General features: G+C 54.0%; 1 protein-coding gene across 1 annotated transcript; it reads right to left on the bottom strand.

Annotated features, from left to right (window-relative positions):
* Window positions 1-98: 98 nt before the first annotated feature.
* HSD11B2 (hydroxysteroid 11-beta dehydrogenase 2) lies at window positions 99-6,508 on the bottom strand. Its single transcript, XM_523393.8, has 5 exons — window positions 6,117-6,508; window positions 1,810-2,022; window positions 1,508-1,693; window positions 1,263-1,400; window positions 99-1,066 (listed from the first exon to the last, which is right to left on the bottom strand). The coding sequence occupies exons 1-5, from the start codon at window positions 6,379-6,381 to the stop codon at window positions 651-653; spliced, it is 1,218 nt and encodes a 405-aa protein (XP_523393.3). The 5' UTR covers window positions 6,382-6,508; the 3' UTR covers window positions 99-650.
* Window positions 6,509-20,709: the final 14,201 nt, after the last annotated feature.

Here is a 20,709-nt window from a genome sequence, read left to right as displayed (position 1 = left end):
CTCCACGCTGAGCCCCAGGAGTTGCCACCCTGTCACACGGCCACACTGTGTCACTCAGCCAGCCAGCCAGTGACCCCCTCCAAACAGCACCTGCCGCATTTTAGAAGAAATAAAAATTTGTCTTTATTTAAAATGTGGCAATTGGGAAGTACAGTACATGCTTCCCTGTGGCTTGGGGGTGTGTAGTTGGGGCCCTAATTCTTGAGCCAGTCAAGAGACACTTGGGATTTAGCCCTCAATTGCAGCACTGAGGCACTGGTGCCGAGAAACAATCCTGAGGGGGTCCCCAACCCACCTAGTCACTCCTTAGTTTGCAGAGGCACTATCTGCAGAGTGCTGTGAAAGGCTGCAGTGAAGTCTTGCATGAGACTCCCCATCCAGCGGAGTTCTCCAAGCTGCAGGGTAGAGCATTGTGCCAGGAGGGTCTGTTTGGGCTCATGAAACAGTGGAGAGGCGCAGAGGCTCACTGGGAAACCTTGGCCTCACCGGGCCTGGATTGGGCATCGGCAGTGGGCGTGAAGTGGGGGTGGGATTCTTTAGGCCAGGGTCCAGGACACTTGGGGGATCGTAATGCTGGGGGTTTTCGGGGAGGAACCAAGGGCTCACGGAGCTTCCTGTGCTGCAGTGGCTGGGCCATAGGTGCACATGGCTCACCGAGCCACTGCTGGGGAAGGGCCGGGGCTCAGGTTTGGGTCCTGGGCTGCGTCCTGTGGTGGGGTAGTGCCAGGCTGGCCAGGCTGCAGTGCTCGAGGCAGACAGTGACTGATGAAGAAGGCCTGCAGGAAGCGGCGCCGCAGGCCTTCAGGCAGGTAATAGTGGATGAAGTACATGAGCCCCAGGCCCTGGCCGGGGTAATAGCGGCGGCGGGGCCGAGCTGCCAGCAGCGCATCTGTGATGGCATCTACAACTGGGGTGAGGTCGGACATGGCCAGGCGTAGCGAGTGCAGGAACTGCCCATGCAAGTGCTCGATGTAGTCCTTGCCGTAGGCCTGCAGCAGCTCTTGAGGCAGGTTGGCCAGCAGCAATTGCTTGCGCTTTTCCCACTGACCCACGTTTCTCACTGACTCTGGGGAAGGAGTGGCAAGGTCAGAGTGGGATCAGCTAGGGGAGCCAAAGCCAATTAGGACTGTTTAACCCACGCCAGGTCTGCAGCCAAAACTACACCCCCAACCAAAACCATGACCATTCATCAAACCTGACCTGCCCCCATAAGACCATTCCCAGCCCCACTCCCCACCCCCACCCCCAGCCCTGATTCCCACCTGTCTTGAAGCAGCCAGGCTGGATGATGCTGACCTTGACCCCCCAGGGAAGGAGTTCACAGCTGAATGTGTCCATGAGTAGCGCCACGGCCGCTTTGGAGGTTCCATAGGCCCCCAAGCACGGATATGGCATGTCCCCTGCGGATGGATTGGGAGTGGGGCAGCTCAGCTTTGGCAAGGGGCTCCCTAAGCCCTCCCCCACCCCAGGGGGCTCCTTTTTGCTCCAGTGGGGGGGGGGCACTCACCCGCTGGGCTCCCCACAGTCACGATGCGGCCCCTTGAGCTGCGCAGCAGGGGCAGGAGGCCCTTGGTCAGCTCGAGCGCGCCAAAGAAATTCACCTCCATGCAGCTACGGAAAGTGGCCACTGGAGACAGCTCCGCATCAGCAACTACTTCATTGTGGCCTGCGTTGTTGACGAGGCCCCACAGGCCTGGGGTCACAGAGCAGAGGAGGGAAGCCTTAGGTCAGCCCAGCAGCAAACTTCCAGTCCCCGTGTCCTTCCCACTCCCCTGCCACGCCCTTGCCTGGTGGACACTTGCCACTGACCAGTGCTGGTGGTGTGGGCCTTGGTGAACTCTAGCACGCGGCTAATGTCTCCTGGTTTGGTCAGGTCCATCTGCAGCAGCCTTAGGCGAGGGGAGCAGCAGGTACGCAGCTCGATGGCACCGGGGCTGTTCAACTCCAATACGGTGGCCAGCACCGTGAAGCCCATGGAGTCCAGTTTCTTGGCCGTCTCCTTGCCAAAACCAGAGTCACAGCCTGGCCAGGCCAGGGCAGTCAGTGAACTTCCACTGTGGCCCAGCCTAGCCTGAGACAACCCCAGAATCACCAGGGTCTGGATGGGATCCAGGCCCCTGCAAACCAAGCCACCAGCAGTCAACAACCCTAACTCCTTCCCTAGGCCCATCCCTGGCAGGCTGTGTCCTTCTAGCTGAGCCCTGGGCAGTAACTCTGTGACAGCTGTCATCTGCCTGACTCCCCGTGGCTACCCCACTAATGTGGCTTACAGAAGAGGAAACTGAGGCCTAGTAATGCTAAGTTGCTTCCCAAATTCACACAGGTCAGGTCTGGGACAGTCCCAGGCCCCAGTGTGGTTCTGCTTCTTGATTTCAGGCCACAGCTCACAGGCACAGGCACAGTATTAGTAGGAGCCTCCCTTTCTCTTTTTTTTTTATTTTTGAGACAGGGTCTCGCTCTGTTGCCCAGGCTGGAGTGCAGTGGCATGATCTTGGCTCACTGCAACCTCCCCTCCTGGGCCCAAGCATTCCTTCCTCCTCAGTCTCCTGAGTAGCTGGGACTACAGGCCTGTGTCACCACGCCTGGCTGGTTTTTTCTTTTTTCTTTTTTTTTTTTTTGAGACGGAGTCTCGCTCTGTTGCCCAGGCTGGAGTGCAGTGGCGTGATCTCAGCTCACTGCAACCTCTGCCTCCCGGGTTCAAGCGATTCTCCTGCCTCAGCCTCCTGAGTAGCTGAGACTACAGGTGCGCATCACCACAGGCCTGGCTAATTTTTGTATTTTTAGTAGAGACGGGGTTTCACCATGTTGGTCAGGCTGGTCTCTAACTCTTGACCTCGTGATCTGCCTGCCTTGGCCTCCCAAAGTGCTGGGATTACAGGCGTGAGCCACTGCGCCCAGCCTACCTGGCTGGTTTTTAAATTTTTTTGGAGAGATGGGAGTCTCACTATGTTGCCCAAGCTGGTTTTGAACTCCTGGGCTCAAGTGATCCTCCCACCTTGGCCTCTCAAAGTGCTGGGATTGAAGATACAAGCCACCACATCCGGCTTCTCTTCCTTTCTGACTGCCCAGGCCTCTCCTTCCTTAATCTGGACTCTGAAGCAGCCCCTTCTGTAGTCCTGTCCCTTCCTGCCCTCTTGAAGCCCTTCTCTACCTAAGCAGCCAAAGGGATCTTTCCAAAAATGACAATATCCCTCTGTGCTACAAACCTTCCCAGGGCTGCCACAGTCCTCAGAATGAAGCCCAAGCTCCCTGGCTCAGGCCCTGTACAACATGAGCCCCACCTCCCTTCCCAGCCTCAACACCCTCTACTATTTTTTCAGGCTGGAGGCAAGCTGGAGGCCCATCCCCACTTCACCCAGACCCTTGGAATTCCAATCAGTGGCAACAGGGGTGTTTTCTGAGCCCCAGACTACTTGCCTCCAGGACAGGGACCATGATAGATGAAGAAGAGAACAGACCTACATTTGAATCCTTTCCCACACCCACCAAGTGTGACCGAGGTCAGTTACCACTCTTGGAGGCTTAATTTCTGTCTTTGGTATGCGGAGAGAAGAACCACCAGGCAGAGCCAGTGTAGGGGTCCATAGTACTGATAAGCCCCTGCCTCCTTGATTGTTCCCATACTGATCCTGGCTCCATGGGCAGCCAGTGAGGGAAGGGGAAAGGCCAGTGAGCAGGGAGGCTTTCTGTTCTGCTCCTGCTCCCACCCCTGGCCCTCAACCCCGCCCCCCAACCCCCATCTTCTGGAACAGAAGCTGCAAAGCAGCTCTGTTTCCCTACTCCTGGACCGCTCAGTACGGTCTCCCCATCTCAGCTCCACTCCCTCTACTGAAAACAGCACTGGGCAGGGGTCTTCGAGCTCCTGCTGAGGAGGGGTACTTCCCTGGCAAGTCTGCCTTGGAGAGGGAGGCAAGCGTGTGTGTGTGTGTGTGTGTGTGTGTAGACACACACATGCATATGTGCACTTGTCCGGGTCCCCCTCAGAGCAGACAGGTCTTCCCAAGGGAAACAGACCTCCCAGTTCTGACCTGAGCTGACCACAGGCCTCAGCTCTGTGGTCCCAACAGTCACCCACATCTTGCACACCCTCTTGCTCACGTGCACACCCTCAGATACCTGTACACACTTCCAACCTGGCTGGATGTTCTCACAACGGGCTCAATCCCTACCACCCATTGGCACACACATGTGCACATGTGTGCACACAGGCACCTGATCCTCAGCCCAAACCCTGATCCCACAGCTGAGCTCCAGGAGTAGCCTTGGCAAGTGATTCTCTGATGGCATTCTTAGGAGGGAGAGGGGGAGTAGCAGCTCTGCCAGGCCCAAAACACAGTGTTCTTGGCAGGTGGGGCTGAACCTGGTTACCTACTTGTCTTCCAGCCGGGTGTTGAGAGACAACCCCCAAGTGTTCGGGCCCTGGGAAACTTGGAGTCTTACTGATGCTTGTACAGGGCAGGTTGGGTGGTCCTCTCTCCCCCAACCCCAGCTTTGCAACCAGAGATTGGAGGAGCCCAAGTTAGAGAAAGCATCCTTCCTCTCACCTCTCTCTCAGGCTCAAGGCCAGAAGCAACAGCAGCAGCACAAAGGCCTGAGGTGAGACCTCAGGAAAGACTACCCAGCTAGGCCACTAGTACCTGCAGATGGCCTGGGTCCTGTTGAGGTGGCTCACAAATAAAGCAGGAAGGGATCTGCCCTGTCCCCAGAGGCAGAGCCCACAACCTGGCCCCTACTTCATACCCGGGGTGTCTGTTGATTTTCCTTCCTCAAACCTCTGAAACTGGGGTCCGCTGAGGCTTCACACTGCTCCTGGAACCTGGGTCTCTCCTGTCCAGCCCGAATGCTTCCCCATCTCTACCATCTTTGCTGGAGCGCAAGGCCCTTGTGCCTCCTTCCCCCCTACTCTGCCTCAGCAGTCTGGCTTCTTACCTGATTCATGGCCCCTCCCAAGGAAACCACCTCATATCCCCTTCTCCCCACCCCCACACCCAGACTGGCTGTCCCCTACAGAGACCATGTGTACTCCTGCCTTAAGCCTTTGTCCCACATCCTTTCTCTGATCCGAGATCCCTTTCATACTCCACTTATCTCCACTCATCCTCCGAGGCCCCACTCAAGGATTTCCTCCTCCGGAAAATTCTCCCAGCCCCATCTGATCACACAGGGCCCCTACTAGACCGAGGTCTCTGAGAAGCCAGGTTGCTGGCTGCCCCAGCAAAGGCCCAGCGCAAGGACAAAGCCTGGAGCACCTGTCCAAAGCCATGGGTGTTGGCGAGAGACCAGGCTGCTCCTCCCACGATGCAATGGAGTCAGTGCCCCCTGGCCTTTCTCCCCCTCCCCACTTCCGGCCGGGCCTCCAGCCCCCCCCCCTTCCCCTTCCCTCCCTCTGGTGACAGATTTATTCCCTGCTCCAGACAAAGGAGCTCAGCTAGGCGGCCAGAGGCACCTGAGCCCAGCTCTCCAAGAGCTCCTTCCTGGGCACAGAGGACCAGGAGGGCTTGGGGGTGGGGTGCTGGGTGTAGGCTCCGAACTACTGCCTCAGCAGTTTGGCAGTGGGTGGCTAGACAGAAAGACAGCTGAATGTCCAGCTGCCCCTCACGGTGACCTCTAGCTTTTCTGAACTCCAAGGATCCCAGCCAGTGGGGGATGGGTGGGGTGGGGAAGTTCCCCATCTAAGCTCTTCCCTCTGGCCCGAGGAATGGGAGATGGGTATCTTAGGTGGGGATGTCAGGCAGAGTTCAAGGGGTAACGATCCTCCCTTCTCAAGGCCTCCGAAGTCCCCTGAGACTGCTCTCTTGGGGAAGGGAATGGCATAAACTCTCAAACTCCAGGAGGTTCCCTCTTCTCAGCCACCAGTCAGTTTCCTTCTCGAACCGGCCCACTCCCTGTCTCACTTTCCCTCCAACACTCCCCGCAGCGGCAGGTAGTGAACCCGGGCTTGGGGAGGTGCCCGGCGCTCCCTACTTGGCTCGCTCCCTACACCCAGGGGTGGAGAACTCTCCCACTCTTGCGCTGAGGAGCCCGCCTTGGCCGTGCCCATGGGGAGTCAGTCCTGTTGAGTGTCCAGTCCCGCCCTCGAGCCTGGAGTCCCCGCGCTCCGCGACCCGCGCACTCACCGGTGATGAGCACCGCGCGAGTGGCCACCGGCAGGCGCTGCGGGCGCGCCAGGCGTGACAACGCGATCCAGCCGGCGGCGGCCAGCACGGCGAGTGCGGCCGGCGGGGGCAGCAGGCGCTGGCACAGCCAGTCGAGCGCGGCCAGCAGCGCCAGCGCCGCCAGCAGCGGGCGGCCCAGACGCAGGTCTGAGCGCAGCAGCTGCAGCAGCGCGCGGGCAGCCACGAGCAGCCAGGCGCCGCCCGACGGCCAAGGCCAGCGCTCCATGGCGGCCCAGCGGGCTGGGGCGGGGCGGGGCGGGGGCCGGGCCGGGGAGCGGGGAGAGAGCGTCTGGGCCGGGGCGCGGAGTGCGGGGGTACACCGGCCTGGGGCGCGGGAGGGACACTCGCTTTCTCTGCTCGCCCTCGGGCCGAGCTTATAAAGAGCCCCGGGGGCGGGGGAGAGGGCGGGGAGCGGGAGGGGCGGGGGCGGGGCTTTCCTTCACTTCTCTCCCGGCACCCCCCGCAGGGCAGGTGCTCCCCCCCCGCCCCGCCCCCTCGACCAGATTCGATTTGGAAAAAGCCGGAACAAAGTCCCAAAGTTGCTGCGCTCGAGGAGCCGCCTGGCTGCGGGCGGTGCTTGGGAGAGGGCCCGTCGGTCCAGCCCGGGTGCCCGGCCTCAGCTCTCCGCCGCGCCCCCACCCACACGCCCGGGGCCGCCAAGCCGCCGCGCTCAGGTGAGCACATGCCACTCACGCTTGTTCGGGACACCTGAGGACACGCACAACCGGCATCCCGGTGCCCTTTGCTGATCGCACCACCGCGGCCGCCAAGCCTACAGGAACACCGCGAGGAACCAGCCGGTGCTCACCCGGTCTCCGCTGCCGCTGCCGCCCGCGCCCGTACACGCGCCGCACTCCCACGTGGTCGGCTGCGCCAGGTCCCTGGCGCACACACCCTAAGGCGCGCTCACTCCTGAGCAGCTCGCGGCCACAAAACCTGCCTGGGACAGGGGCTGGCGGGGGAACAGGACGACCGCTCCGGGTTCTTGGAGTCTCTGCCCCGTCTTTCCCTTTCCTTCCAGGGCTTAACCCTGGGGACGCACAACCCCACTTCCTGCCTCACAAATGTATGTGTGTGGGGGTCAGTGGAGGGTGGGGTGTCAGAGGAAGCATCTAGGTCTCCCATTACTTATGGCCCACCCCCGCCAACCCCAAGAGCCAGGCCAGAGGGACGTCGGTGAAGGCAGCCTCTAGGACAGGGTGGTCCCTGCCTTGCTCCCCTGAACCCCCAGGGGGTAAAATAAGTGGTATGAGTGTGGGTGGATTTTTCTGCCTGCGTGTGTGAAGGTCTCCATGCTTGTGTGTGGCCCAGTGGCCCCCCACCCTGCCCACCCCCGTGTCTGGCACCCTGTGCCTAGCATCCATGCCAGGGCTCTGCCAGGCACTAGGAGTTGGTGCCAGTACCTGGCTGCAGGCTTGATGCTGAGAGCAGTAGGTGTAGCCCTCGACAGAGGGGTCCCTGCTTCCCGTGGGCTTCCAGGCCGTGCTCAGTGCCTCATCCCTGCCCTCCCAAGATCCTGGGAGGTTGTGGACTCCCTGTCACACTTCCTAGCCCTGTTGCTCATTCTCTCTTAGGTGCCCAGGCTCTGCCAGGGTTTCAGGGCAATGCCTCCTCCAAAGCCCTCTCTGCCACCAGACACAGCCCCCTGGTGAGCCAGGGAAATCTCAGGGGAGGCTGGGAGCCAGACCCACCTAAAGGGAGAGTCTCTGGGTGGAGGACCAATTTGCCCTGAGCCACTCCTGTGCCTCCACCTATCCCTCCTCCTAAGGACAGATGACAGGCAAGCCCCGAACCTGGGAGGCAGGACTTGAATGAGGAGGGTGTGTGTGCCTGACCTTGGGTACATGACCTTGTGTGCCTGTGTTTGTAAGCACTTGTGTCCATGGGACTCTGTGGCTTGTCCAGGCCATTTGATTGTGTCACTCCCTATGCCATGACCCTGTGTGTGCAAGTGAGTACATTTGTGTGCATTGTGTGTGTTTCTGGTAACTCTCTGTCCTTCGGTCTGGGTCATCCTGCCTCTAGAAACTTAGGGAAACGTTCCTTTTCCAAAGTCACTGATTCCTGTTGCGGTGAATGTATGGCCCAGGCTTGGAGGCAGACACAGCACCCCTGGCCTGACTTCCTGATTTGAGCTGTAGAGCTTGGATTGGCCAGACCCCCCAGCTTTAGCCACCACACCAAGAGTCTGGCTGTGGTTTCTCCAGCCTCAGTCCATTGGAGTCTTCCCCTTGGAGTGAGGAAGGGAGTAGAAGCTGAGATGAGGGTCCTGGGGAGCCTTCAAGGTCAAGGCAACACAGATAGAACCAGCACTTGCTAAAGCAGGAGTTGAAGAGTAGGGGATGGGGCAGGAAGGCAAGATAAGGAAAGAGGCAGAAGCAGGGTCCTACACTGTCCTGGGAAGGAACCGTGAAAGCCACCATGGGGACAGACTTGCCAGGAGGCGATGTTGGGATTTGCGTTTGGCTGAAGAGTATAACATGGTTAGGATGAGGAAGGGGGTGTTTCCAGCTCAGCTTCTGGAACCTCGTGCCACCTCAGGCAGAGCCATTAGTCTTATGGGATTTGGGTCTTGGTGGGACTGGACCATCTGCCACATTTTTATATAAACTCCCCCCGCCCATTCATCCCACTTCCTAGTCCAAGCCTCCTCCTTCCCAGGACCTATGCTCCAGCTCCTGTGGCCTCCTCAACCACTGACCCCTTATCCCTTATTAGGTGGAGACGTTCTAGAAGTACAAGGTGGTTAGGGCAGTCATCGCTGGCAGAAGCTGGCCCAGCCCTGTCTGAGGCCTGTTGCCAAGTCGTGCCTGCCTAGGGGCAGAAAACCAGCCTCTGCTAGAAGCAGGAGTCTAGGCTGTCAGGGGCCTCCAGGGAAGAGAAGCGGAGAGGGGCAGTGGGCAGGAGCCTCAACAGATAAAGCAGGGCCTGGCAGGGCAGAGGAATGAAGGGTGACCAGGAGCAGAGCCCCTGAGCCACTCGGCCCCTAAGCCCTCAGCCCACAGCCTCCCTTAGTCCTTTGTCCCAGCCTCCAACCCGCCTTGGTCAGAAACCTGGTTAACCAAACCCTTAGCACGCCCCAGGCTCTGGAGGACAAAGGGGTGGGCAGGCGGGCTCTGGTCTCCTCCAGCGGAGTCCAGCAGCTCACTGGTACCCTCTGCTGGCCGTGTAGGGAGAGCACGGCTCTGAAGGAGCTAAAGACCAGGTAACCCACCGGCTGCTGGGTTGAGGAGAGGGGAACAGATGTCTACAGTAGGGGGTACCAAGTGGCAGACTCCAGGAGCCCTCTCGCTCTGTCCTCTGACTGTACTTGGGTTCCTGGAGCAGAGCACTCAGCACTGACTTGTCACCTCCTCTTCCCTCTGCAGCTAAGAGGCTGCAGATTCCCAAGGAGCCCCTGCCCTGCACTCTGCTTCACGCCTTCACCCCCACCATGCCTCCTCTTGGCAAAATGGCAGAGGGTCCCTCTTCCTGCCAGTGGCCAGGGTCCTAGACCCCATTGCTCCTTGTCCTCAAAGACAACAAACTTGTTTTGAGTTCCTACTGCATGCCAGGCCCTGTGCTGGGCACCACAGATATAGCAACTGACTACTGGCCCCAGCAGCAAGTGTACTGGCGCTAGCCTCACCCATTGGGAACCTCAAGCCCGTATCCCTTTCCACAAGCATCTCTCTTGTGGCTGGGCGCGGTGGCTCACGCCTGTAATCCCAGCACTTTGGAAGGCCAAGGCAGGCGGATCACCTAAGGTCAGGAGTTCGAGACCAGCCTGGCCAACATGGCGAAACCCCGCCTCTACTAAAAATCCAAAAATTAGCCAGGTATGGTGATGCATGCCTGTAGTCCCAGCTACTCATGAGACTGAGGCAGGAGAATCTCTTGAATGTGGGAGGCGGAGATTGCAGTGAGCCGAGATTGTACTACTCACCGCACCCCAGCCTGGGTGACAGAGCAAGACTCTGTTTCAAAAAAAAAAAAAAAAAAAAAGCATCTCTCTTGTGTTTTCTCCTACTGTTTTCAGCTGCATTTCTCTAAAGTTGTCCATAATCACCATCACCACTCTCCCCTCCCGGCCTTTGCCTGGGACCAGCTCCCAATCGTAACCCCCTAGTCCCCAAATCCCATAGACCCATCTCTGGCTTCAGCTAATTTGGCCTCTTCAAAGCCTCGGCCCTGCTGACCTCTCTTTCCTGCCCCAAGCCCTGTCTCCCTTGGGTGCCTGCGAAGCCACGGCTGCCGGGTTTCCTCCGACCTCACTGCCTCTCCTTCTCAGCCTCCTTCTCCAGCTTCTCTTCCTTGTGGGTGAAGCTCTGGCTGTAGAGGCCTCACCCTCGGCCCTCCCCACACCATGAGCTCATCTTTCTACTCACATGCTGGCGACCTCCCTGCTTGCTTTCTGGCCAAGCTCTCCCTTTTGACCACAGGCCCACATGTCCAGCTGCCCCTGGACACTTCCCTTGGACACACATAGGCCCCTCAGCCTCAGCATGTCTAAAGCTGGTCCTGGCAGCCATCGTGCCCCACCACATCCTCAATCTTCATGCCATGCACTGGCCTCCAAATCTCTTGCTGTGTCCCAAGCCCTGGGCTGGGTGCAGATACCTCATCATAGCCTTTATAGTAGTTGTCATTATCACCATTTTACATTCAAGGGAACTGAGGCTTCCAGAGGTGAAGGGAATTGCTCAAGCTCTCAAGTTCCACTTGCGTTGGAGTCTTGGACCAGCCCCAAGATTCAAACTCAGGTGTACCTGAACCCAAAGTCTGGGCTCTTGAGAACTGTGTTAATACGGGGCTGTGTTGGTCACCTGTGGCATCTTAGACTTCATCCTGAGGGCAAAGGAGAGCTTGGAATGGTTTTGAGCAAATGAGACCCCCATCCCAGGTGGACAGGAAATGGATCTGGGGAAGAGTGGAGGCTGACTAAATTATTATCACTCTTAAATTTTATTATGATTATTACTTTATTATTATTATTACTACTTTTAGTTAGAGATGGAGTCTTGCTCTGTCACCCAGGCTGGAGTACAGTGGCACAATCACGGCTCACTGCAGCCTTGAACTCCTGGGCTCAGGCGATCCTGCCATCTCAGGCCTCCGTAGTAGCTGGACTACAGGCGCTCACCACCACACCTGGCTATTGTTTTTTAAATTTTTTGTAGAGACAGGGGTCTCACTATGTTGCCCAGGCTGGTCTTGAACTGCTGGCTTCAAGTGATTCTTGAGGCTGGGAGTCTTGTTCCTGCATCCAGATGAGGGACGGAGCAGAGGTCTGTTCAAACAAACTGAGCTTGAGGCACCCCTGAACATGCAAAGGCTGAGCCCCAAGGCAGGTGGAAGCCTGTGGGCTCCAGCATGTTGCTCCTGTAGCGTGGGAGCCCTGGAGGTTGCCGACTCCCCTCTGATTACCCTAGGCATGAACTGAACTCGCCCCTGCCTCCACCATTTTTCAGAGCTATCCCATCTGGGCTGGGCACCTGGAAACCACGCCCTTCAGTTACGGAACTGAAGGAAACCTCCCCTCCAGTTACCAGAGAGGGAGGCAGTAAGACACAGAAAGCCAGGAGCATCACTTGTGTTTTCAGCCTGTGTCTGGCACCCTCCTCCGAACTTTTACTGTCTCCAGGATTAAAGGCAGATGTTTGGGGATTAGGGTCCTTGAGTTTGGGAAACAGAGAGAGTATGTTCTGCAGGGCTTTCTGGACCAGTCCCAGGCAGAAAGCAAGCCTCAGCTGAGAGCATTTGGAGGGAGAGCTTGATTGACTCTGGATGAAATCCTTCTAGGATCCGTCTTGTATCCTCCAGTGTGGTTGTGTGTTTGTGGCATGCCAGTCCTTGTGCTTAGCTTGCTTGGTCTTTATTTTATTTACTATCCTCACGTCATCACTATGAAGTAGGTACTATCATTATCCTTATCCTATACATAAGGATAAGGCTACCAACCTTTTGCTATTTGCTGCTCGATTAAAAACAAGTCTCCCAACGACGGAATTGAGGCAACTTGATTGTTAAAACTCATTCCAAACTTGTCTCCTTACAGCTTCCATCACCCCGATTCAGGCCTTTTCTTGGCAGAACAACTGCAAAAGATACAAAAATTAGTTGCTGTTGGCTGGCTGTTTTAATTTATTTGCATATACATAATTCAGCCCCACCCCTGGTGGCTAATACGCCCCCTGGGGAAGCTGTGGCTGTCTTCTGATTGCTGGTGGGGAGGACTGTGTGTGTTGTTTTTTTAAATAAACCGAAACCAGATGGAGGGGGGTTTTGTTCACAGCCTTGCCTACAATTTTCTCCAGCGAATTCCTTGAAAAGTCAACCACCTATGAGTGGTGCCTCTGCTCCGTGGAGGTCCCTCACCGCTGGTATGCAAATATCGAGCAGGGTTGATATTTCTCAAAGAAGAAGAGCTTCTTGGCCTGAGGGCTTTCCAGAATGCGGGGTCATCTCCTGGTTGCCCCCAGTTTTAGGTCTGTACTTACAGTTAATGTCCTCGCTCTCCTTCCGCCTTGTGTTGGGAGTGGGCTGGGGCAGGGGAGTCTTGGGCCAGGCTTGAGTCAAATCACCTAGACCAACCACTTGGTATAAAAATGTGAATTCCAGACCCCCACCTAAACCCCATTTGCAGCACTGACCTCCGGCACGAGACCCCAACTCTCCAGCTGGGTTGATTTTTGCAGTCAGCGGAGGGGTTATTCTCCTAAAGGGGCCCAAGCCACTCCTGCTTCCATCCTGGGAAGGCCAGAAGCTGGAGGTGGTTATCGAAATATTTTTAACCGCCAGCCAGGTCCAAGGCTTTGTAATGCCCCGGGAGCCCTCATTAAGCGATTCCTTGTTCAGAGAAATGAGGCGAGTGTACCCACTGGTCACCCTGCCAGAGGTTTAGTATTTTTTCTTTGGAACGTGAATTGGGCATTGTCGTAGTGAAGTGTGACCCAGTCCCCAGGCAGGGGAGAGCACTTCTTTCCCAGCTCTGACCTTCATTCCTAGCTCAGAACACCTTTCTTTTGGATCCCAAGCTTTTTCAGATAATTGTGTCAGGTTACATAAGGCTCTGAGATATGAACACTCAAAGGAAATTCCGGTGAGAGCAGGTCTGAGAGGTTCCGGCACATAATTTGCTTTAAAGTATTCGAGGAAAACTTCAGGTGTCTGAGGCCAGCACATTTTTGAAATAAAATAAGAGCAGCCAACAACTTTGCATGGATGTGCCATTCCCCATAGAAATGAGCGAGCAAAAAGATTTCACACTGAAAGGAAATACCCCCTCCCCAGGGAGCCTGTGCAGGGGCGGGAGGGGGCTGGTGGGGGAGAGGTGGGAGTCAGTTGCAAGAGAACAGCTTGGACCAGGCTGCCATTGAAATGGAAATCTTCACCAGCCAGGATCACTTTTTTCCCCCTTTCTGCATCTTAGGTGACACGTGGTAAACACAAGACTGCAGTTTTCCAAGAAACATAAAATAAAAACTGAATTACTGGCAGAGAAGCTTTAAAATCTTTGGTTCCTAGGACTCTGCGGGCACATTTTCCACACACCATGATTTTTATTTCATTTGCCTCTGAGGGGCGGCCCTCCAGCAGTTCTGTTGCATAAGGTACTGTTTCCAAACACCTTGTCCCCAACTGGTGACACAGAGTAAGTTTTATCTAGGTCTGAGAAGAGTTCTGGAAGAGTGACATCGTGTTCCAAGTCGCACCGGTTACAATCAACAGTAGGAAGGTTGCCAAAGATCTCACCAAGAAAGCTGAGAGAATATTTTAAATACTAAATGGCACTTCTTTCTTAAAGCATGAAGTGGTCGTAAAAACCACTTAACAGGGAAGAAAATTAATGGGAGGAAAGTGCCTTGAATGCAGCAAATTTTACAAAAAGCTTAACAAGGAACATGGAAAAAATAGATTTACTATGTTGAAGAGGTGGGATAATATAGGAAAGTCCATTTTTACACAAAAATAATTTGGTTATTTACACAAGGCTTCACAGAAGAATTCCTATAAGTAGCGCTATCCTTTTTTATTCTTCACGTGTTTGACACACATTTCTTTCTTTATGATTATTATTTTTAGAGACAGAGTCTTGCTTTGTTGCCCAGGCTACAGTGGTGCAGTCACTCATAGGTCACTGCAGCCTCGAACTCCTGGGCTCCAGGGATCCTCCCCTTCTCAGCCTCCTGAGTAGCTTGGACTACAGGCATGCGTCATCATGCACCGCTAATTTTTAAATTTTTTGTAAACACAGGGTCTTGCTATGTTGCCCAGGCTGGTCTTGAACTCCTGGGCTCAAACAATCCTCCCACCTTGGCCTCCGAAAGTGCTGGGATTACAGCGGCCTCAACACACATTTCTTGAGTGCTTAGTATGTTCTGGGCTTAGTATGTTCTGGGCTTAGTAAGTGCTGGGATTACAGCAGCCTCAACACACATTTCTTGAGTGCTTAGTATGTTCTGGGCTCTGTGCTAGGGAAGCAATAGTAAACAATACAAACATTATTCCTCCCCTGTGGGAGGAATAATAATTCCCTCCTCTTCTGTCTGACTGGAGGGACAGGCCCTTATCAGATCATTACACAATCAAGGAGACCCAGAGAGAAGGAACGAGAAAGCAGAGTCCCACGGTGCTATGGGAATGATGGTCTCTATTCTGGGGACCACAGAGGGCTTTCCCAGAGGAAGTAAGTTTCCAGGTAGTGTGAGCTTCAAATGCAAAGGCCGTGGGATAGACAGAGCTGTGGTCAGCCTGAGCCAGGGGGCACGCAAGGTCTTGGAGACTGCGGTGGCCACAGTGAGGAGGAGGTTTCTATTCCAATTTCATGGTATATGGAAATACCTCTCCCTAAGGAGTGGGGAGTGTTGTTGAGGGTTGTAAGCAGGAAGTAAAAGAATCAGCTTGGCGTGGATTTTTTAAATTTTGTTTTTGTTCTAAGACAGCCACAGGCTGTAAGGAGAATGGACTGATAGGGGTGGGGACGGGGACAGGGAGGGCCCCCGTGGAAATCAAGAGCCAGTCAGAAGGCCAGGGCAAGAGATGCTGGTGGCCATGAAGACACGCCAAGTGGATGGGCTGAGTCATCCAGGGCCCATTGGAGAGGGTACTGTGACCCAGACGAAGTGGGCCCAGAGAGCGAGAGCTGTGGCTGATCATCTCCCACCCAGTCTAATTTAATAATTAAATTTACTTCCATTTGTTGATGATGTGGACAGCATCATTTCCTGGTAGAAAGACAAGGACGGTCTGGATGGGAGGCACCCGTGATTACTACCCATTGAGCACTCTTTGGGTGCTCTATATGCATGGCCACATTTTCAGGTCTCATCACAGCCCTAGGCAGTAGCTATTGTTACCCCCATTTCAAATACAAGCAAATTGAGATTATTAAAGTTGAAGAATTTATGGCCGGGTGCAGTGGCTCACGTCTGTAATCCCCAGCACTTTTGGAGGCTGAGGCGGGCAGGTTGGAGACCAGCTTGGCCAACATGGTGAAACCCTGTCTCTACTAAAAAAAAAAAAAAAAAAAAAAAAGCAAAACAAAAACAAACAAGCAAACAAACAAAAACAAAAATTAGCCAGGCATGGTGGTGGGCACCTGTAATCTCAACTACTCAGGAGGCTGAGGCAGGAGAATCGCTTGAACCTGGGAGGTGGAGGTTGCAGTGAGCCGAGATTGTGCAACTGCACTCCAGCCTGGGTGACAAAGCAAGATGCCGCCTCAAAAAAAAAAAATTACCCAAGGTCACCATCTTATAACTGGCACCATTAAGATTGAACCACTAACCTGCCCTGGGACAGGTGAAGAGTGCCCGGAACCCTGGGATCACACTGGCTCTAATTATGGACGTATCTGTCGGTTCAGGCCCAGGGTGGGCTGATCCAGCTTTGTCCCTGTGGAGTCACCTCTGGCAGCTCCCAGGAGCCCTGTAAGTCAGCTCACATGTGTGTGTGCACACCTGGAAAACTACAGTTGGCCTTTTTCTCCCCGTGGCCCTTGGCTGTTCTATCCTGGGCAGACCTCCCTTGCGAATCACTGGCTGCAGCTCTGGCTAGGAACAAGTCCTGCCCAAGGGGCTGACTTCTATAAAATGGTCTCAAGTTTTCATAGAAATTGGCCAGGTTGCGGAGAGGGTGTTGTCGGGAGGAGCTGGAACAACACAAGTTAAAGAGAACCCTGTGGGAAGAAGCCTGAGGGTGAAAACAGATGTTGCCAGTTCCAGGAGCTGCAGAATCGTCACAGAGGACAGGAAGAAGCTCCACATACCAGAAGCCTGCCCAGCAGGGCATTGGAAGCCACACTTTGTCATTTCAGTTGATCCTAAAGGCAAAAGGGAGCCCTGGAATCTCTTAAGCAAGGCTGATGAGGTGCTGTTTTCACATTTAGAAAGATTTCTCTGGCACCTGCCAGGCAACGTGTGACTTTCCTCAGTCGGTGATGCCCTGTGCAGTGTCAGCTTCTGGATTGGGGACCACACAAGGATGACAGACTCAGAAAGAGCATGATCAACTTGAGGTCAGGAGTTCGAGACCAGCCTGGTCAACCTGGTGAAACCCCAACTCTACTAAAAATACAAAAATTAGCTGGGTGTGGTGGTGCACGCCTGTAATCCCAGCTACTCAGGAGGCCGAGGCGGGAGAATTGCTTGAACCTGGGAAGTGGAGGTTGCAGTGAGCCAAGATTGCGCCACTGCACTCCAGCCTGGGTGACTCCGTCTCAAAAAAAAAAAAAAAGCATGATCAAACTGCCTGTGCTTTTCAAAAGCAGATTTGGGGTGAGAGAATCATCTTCTCACAGAACCTGGCTTGGAGTCATGCAAAAAGATGTCAAGGGAGGCCAGGCGCCATGGCTCATGCCTGTAATCCCAGCATTTTGGGAGGCTGAGGTGGGTGGATGGCTTGAGCTCAGGAGTTTGAGATCAGCCTGGGCAACATAGCAAGACCCTGTCTGTACCAAAAGTACAAAAAAAACAAAAAAACAAAAAAAACCCCGAGCCAGGTGTGATGGTGTATGCCTGTAGTCCGAGCTACTCAGGAGGCTGAGGTGGGAGGATCGTTTGAGCCCAGGAGACGGAGGCTGCAGTGAGCCAAGATCACGCCACTCTGCTCTAGGCTGTGTGACAGAGAGAGAACTCATCCCCCGCCCCCCCAACCACCCCCCTCCCGCCCGCTTAAAAAATAAAAGATGTCAAAGGAATCTGAGCTGTCTCTTGGATTTTTGTTTCAATTGAAAACAGCTTTCACTGGGCATATATATGTGCACTTAACCCTGTTTGCAAACCACTGTATCCATTTCCTATTGCTGCTGAAACAAATCACTGCCAATTGTGTCATCTTGACAGTTCTTGAGGTCAGAAGTTGGAAATGGGTCCCCCTGGGCTAGAGTCGAGGTAACAGCAGGCTGATTCCTTCTGGAGCCTCTAGAGGAGGGTCTGCCCCCTAGCCTTTTCCAGCATCTAGAGGCTGCCTGCATTCCTTGGCTCAGGCCCCTTCCTCCATCTTCAAAGCCCACAGTGTAGCACCTTCAAATCTCTCTGACCTCTGTCGTTACATGGTCCTTCTCCCATGTGACCCTCCTGCCTCCCTCTTATAAGGACCTTTGTGACTACATTGAGCTCACTCAGATAACCTGGGATAATCTCTTCCATCTTGAGATCTTAACTTCATCTCATCTGCAAAATCCCCTTTGATGTATCACATAACACATTCGAAGGTTCCAGGGATTAGGGCGATGACATCTTTGTGGCACTATTATTCAGACTACTACCTCCTCTAACAAAGAGAAGGAAGGATAGTCTGGCAACTGAGAGGAGGATGGGCCGGAAGTGGGCAGGCTGATGTTAGGGAGAACTGGAGGCTGCTGCAGGCTCAGCAAGGAAGATGCTGGTGGTCTGGCCTGGGGTGGAGCAGGCAGAATGGACACAGAATGTGTTTCAGAGTGAGGGCAGCCTGGTCACAGGCACTATCTGGTTTAGGTGGGCAAGGACTAGCAGGAGAGACATGGGAAGATGCCTAAGTGTACAGATGGGCTTACTGGGTAGATGGTGGTGCCCTTCAGAGGGCCCAAGGGGAGGAGCAGATTTATGGCAAGGACAAACAGGACATGTGGGGATGTGTTACATCCCAAACACCAATGGGACATCCAGGAGAGAAGCCCCTGAGTCAAGTGGATCCAGGGTCTTTTGGGTCCCTCCCCTTATTATGGGAATATATGGATTCATCTTTCACTTTGTTTTTTAATTTTTATTTGTATTTGCATTTATTTATTTATTTATTTATTTAAAGACAGAGTCTTGTTCTGTCGCCTGTAAGGAGTGCAATGGCACAATCTCGGCTCACTGCAACCTCTGCCTCCTGGGTTCAAGCGATCCTCCCATCTCAGCCTCCCGAGTAGCTGGGATTACAGGCGCAGACCACCATGCCCGGCCAATTTTTGTATTTTTGGTAGAGACAGGGTTTCGTCATGTTGCCCAGGCTGGTCTCAAACTCCTGACCTCTAGTGATCTGCCTGCCTCGGCCTCCCAAAGAGCTCAGATTACAGGTGTGAGCCACCATGCCCAGTCCCACCTTGTTTTTTAAAATATTTATTTATTTATTATTATTTTTTAAAGAGATAAAATCTGACCGGGCACAGTGGCTCATGCCTGCAATCCCATGGTGGCAGGCAACTGTAATCCCAGCTACTCGGGAGGCTGAGGCAGGAGAATCGCCTGAACCTGGGAGGTGGAAGCTGCAGTCAGCTGAGATCACATCACTGCACTCCAGCCTGGGAGACAGAGCGAGACTCCATCTCAAAAAAAAAAAAAAAGAGAGAGAGATAAGATTTTTTTGTGTGTGACAGAGTCTCACTCTGTCACTCAGGCTGGAGTGCAGTGGTGCGATCTCGGGTCACTGCAACCTCTGCCTCCTGGGTTCAAGCCATTCTCTTGCCTCAGCCTCCCGAGTAGCTGGGACTACAGGCACATGCCATCATGCCTGGCTTACTTTGTACTTTTAGTGGAGATGGGGTTTCACCGTGTTAGCCAGGATGGTCTCGATCTCCTGACCTCATGATCCACCTGCCTCGGCCTCCCAAAGTGTTGGGATTACAGGTGTGAGCCACTGAGACCAGCTGAGAGATAAGATCTTACTCTCACCCAGGCTGGAGTGCAGTGGCATGATCGTAATTCACTGCAATCTTGAACTCCCGAACTCAAGTGATTCTTTTCTCCTGCCCCAGCCTCGTGAGTAGCTGGGACTATAGGCACAGGCCACCAGGCCCAGCTATTTTTTTTCATCTTTTGTAGAGATGGGAGTCTCTCTATGTATCCCAGGCTGGTCTCAAACTCCTGGCTTCAAGTGATTTTCCTGCCTCAGCCTCCTTAAAGTGCTAGGATTACAGGTGTGAGCCACTGCATCCAGCCTCATCCTCCACCTTGATTTCTGGGTCATGATCTCTGTTTGACCCGAAGTTTTCCAATTCCAGATAAGAGTTAAGTAGTCAGCTTGTACTCTGAAGCCAGAATAGCATTGATATTTATCTCACATTGAGTTTGAGTTTATCAGTCTTGAAAACAAGAATTTAAGTAATAGGTTATGTCACTTGCACAAGGACCCACACACCTGTCATGTGACAGAGAAGGAGTAGTTATGTTGCCTAATAAAACATACAATAAGTATGCTTGTGACTTATACATTTTAGAGATAAGGATGTTTTCTTTCCCTATCTGTCATATCTGCCTTGGAGATGTGCACAGGACAGATAGCAGAAGACAAAGTGTCTTCCTGTCTTTTGAGAAAGCCTGAGCTCATAGAAGATTCCATTCTGAGTGTCCCCAAGGAGAAGAGGAGAGGGGACTTTTAGGGAAACCAACTTAGCAGGGAAGTCTCCCAGGTAGAGAAAGGGAAGGGAGGCTGCAGGCCATGGAGCAGAGGAAGCAGGTGTCTGTCCCTGGCAGCCCCAGGGAGAGGCAGGGGCCTCAGGCAGGGATGGCCTCATAGAGCCCAAACCTGAAAATCTTTGTGGACTGGAGCAATGGTTGTGGCCTCAGTACCAGACAAAACCCTGACCAGAGAGTTTTTTGCTTGTTTGTTTTTGATTGTTGTTTTTTGCTATAGGAAAACATGAGTCCTTTGGAATTACCTAGCTAAAAGGAGTACAGTGGAGACTGAGACTGAATTTCCCGGCCAGGCAGGGGCTCACGCCTGTAATCCTAGCACTTTTGGAGGCTGAGGTGGGCGGGTCGCTTGAGTTCAGGAGTTCGAAACCAGCCTGGGCAACATGGCAAAACCACGCCTCTACAAAAAAATGCGAAAATTAGTCGGGCGTGGTGGTGTTCGCCTGTAGTCCTAGCTACTCTGGAGGCTGAGGCGGGAGGATCGCCTGAGCCCAGGAGTTCGAGGCTGCAGAGAGCCGTGATCGTGCCACTGCACTCCAGCCTGGGTAACAGAGACCAGTTTAAAAAATAGAAAAAGACTGAATTTCCCATCAGCCTGGAAGATTGGGGCTTGATTTTTGCTTGATTTAAAGGCAATAAATAAATGAGATATTTTGTGCTGCTTATTTTAAGCTCTTACGCTTCTCGCTTTATAT

Source organism: Pan troglodytes, chromosome 18 (assembly GCF_028858775.2).
Source record: "Pan troglodytes isolate AG18354 chromosome 18, NHGRI_mPanTro3-v2.0_pri, whole genome shotgun sequence".
Classification (NCBI taxonomy): domain Eukaryota; kingdom Metazoa; phylum Chordata; class Mammalia; order Primates; family Hominidae; genus Pan; species Pan troglodytes.
This window is presented reverse-complemented; position numbering and strand designations above follow the sequence as displayed.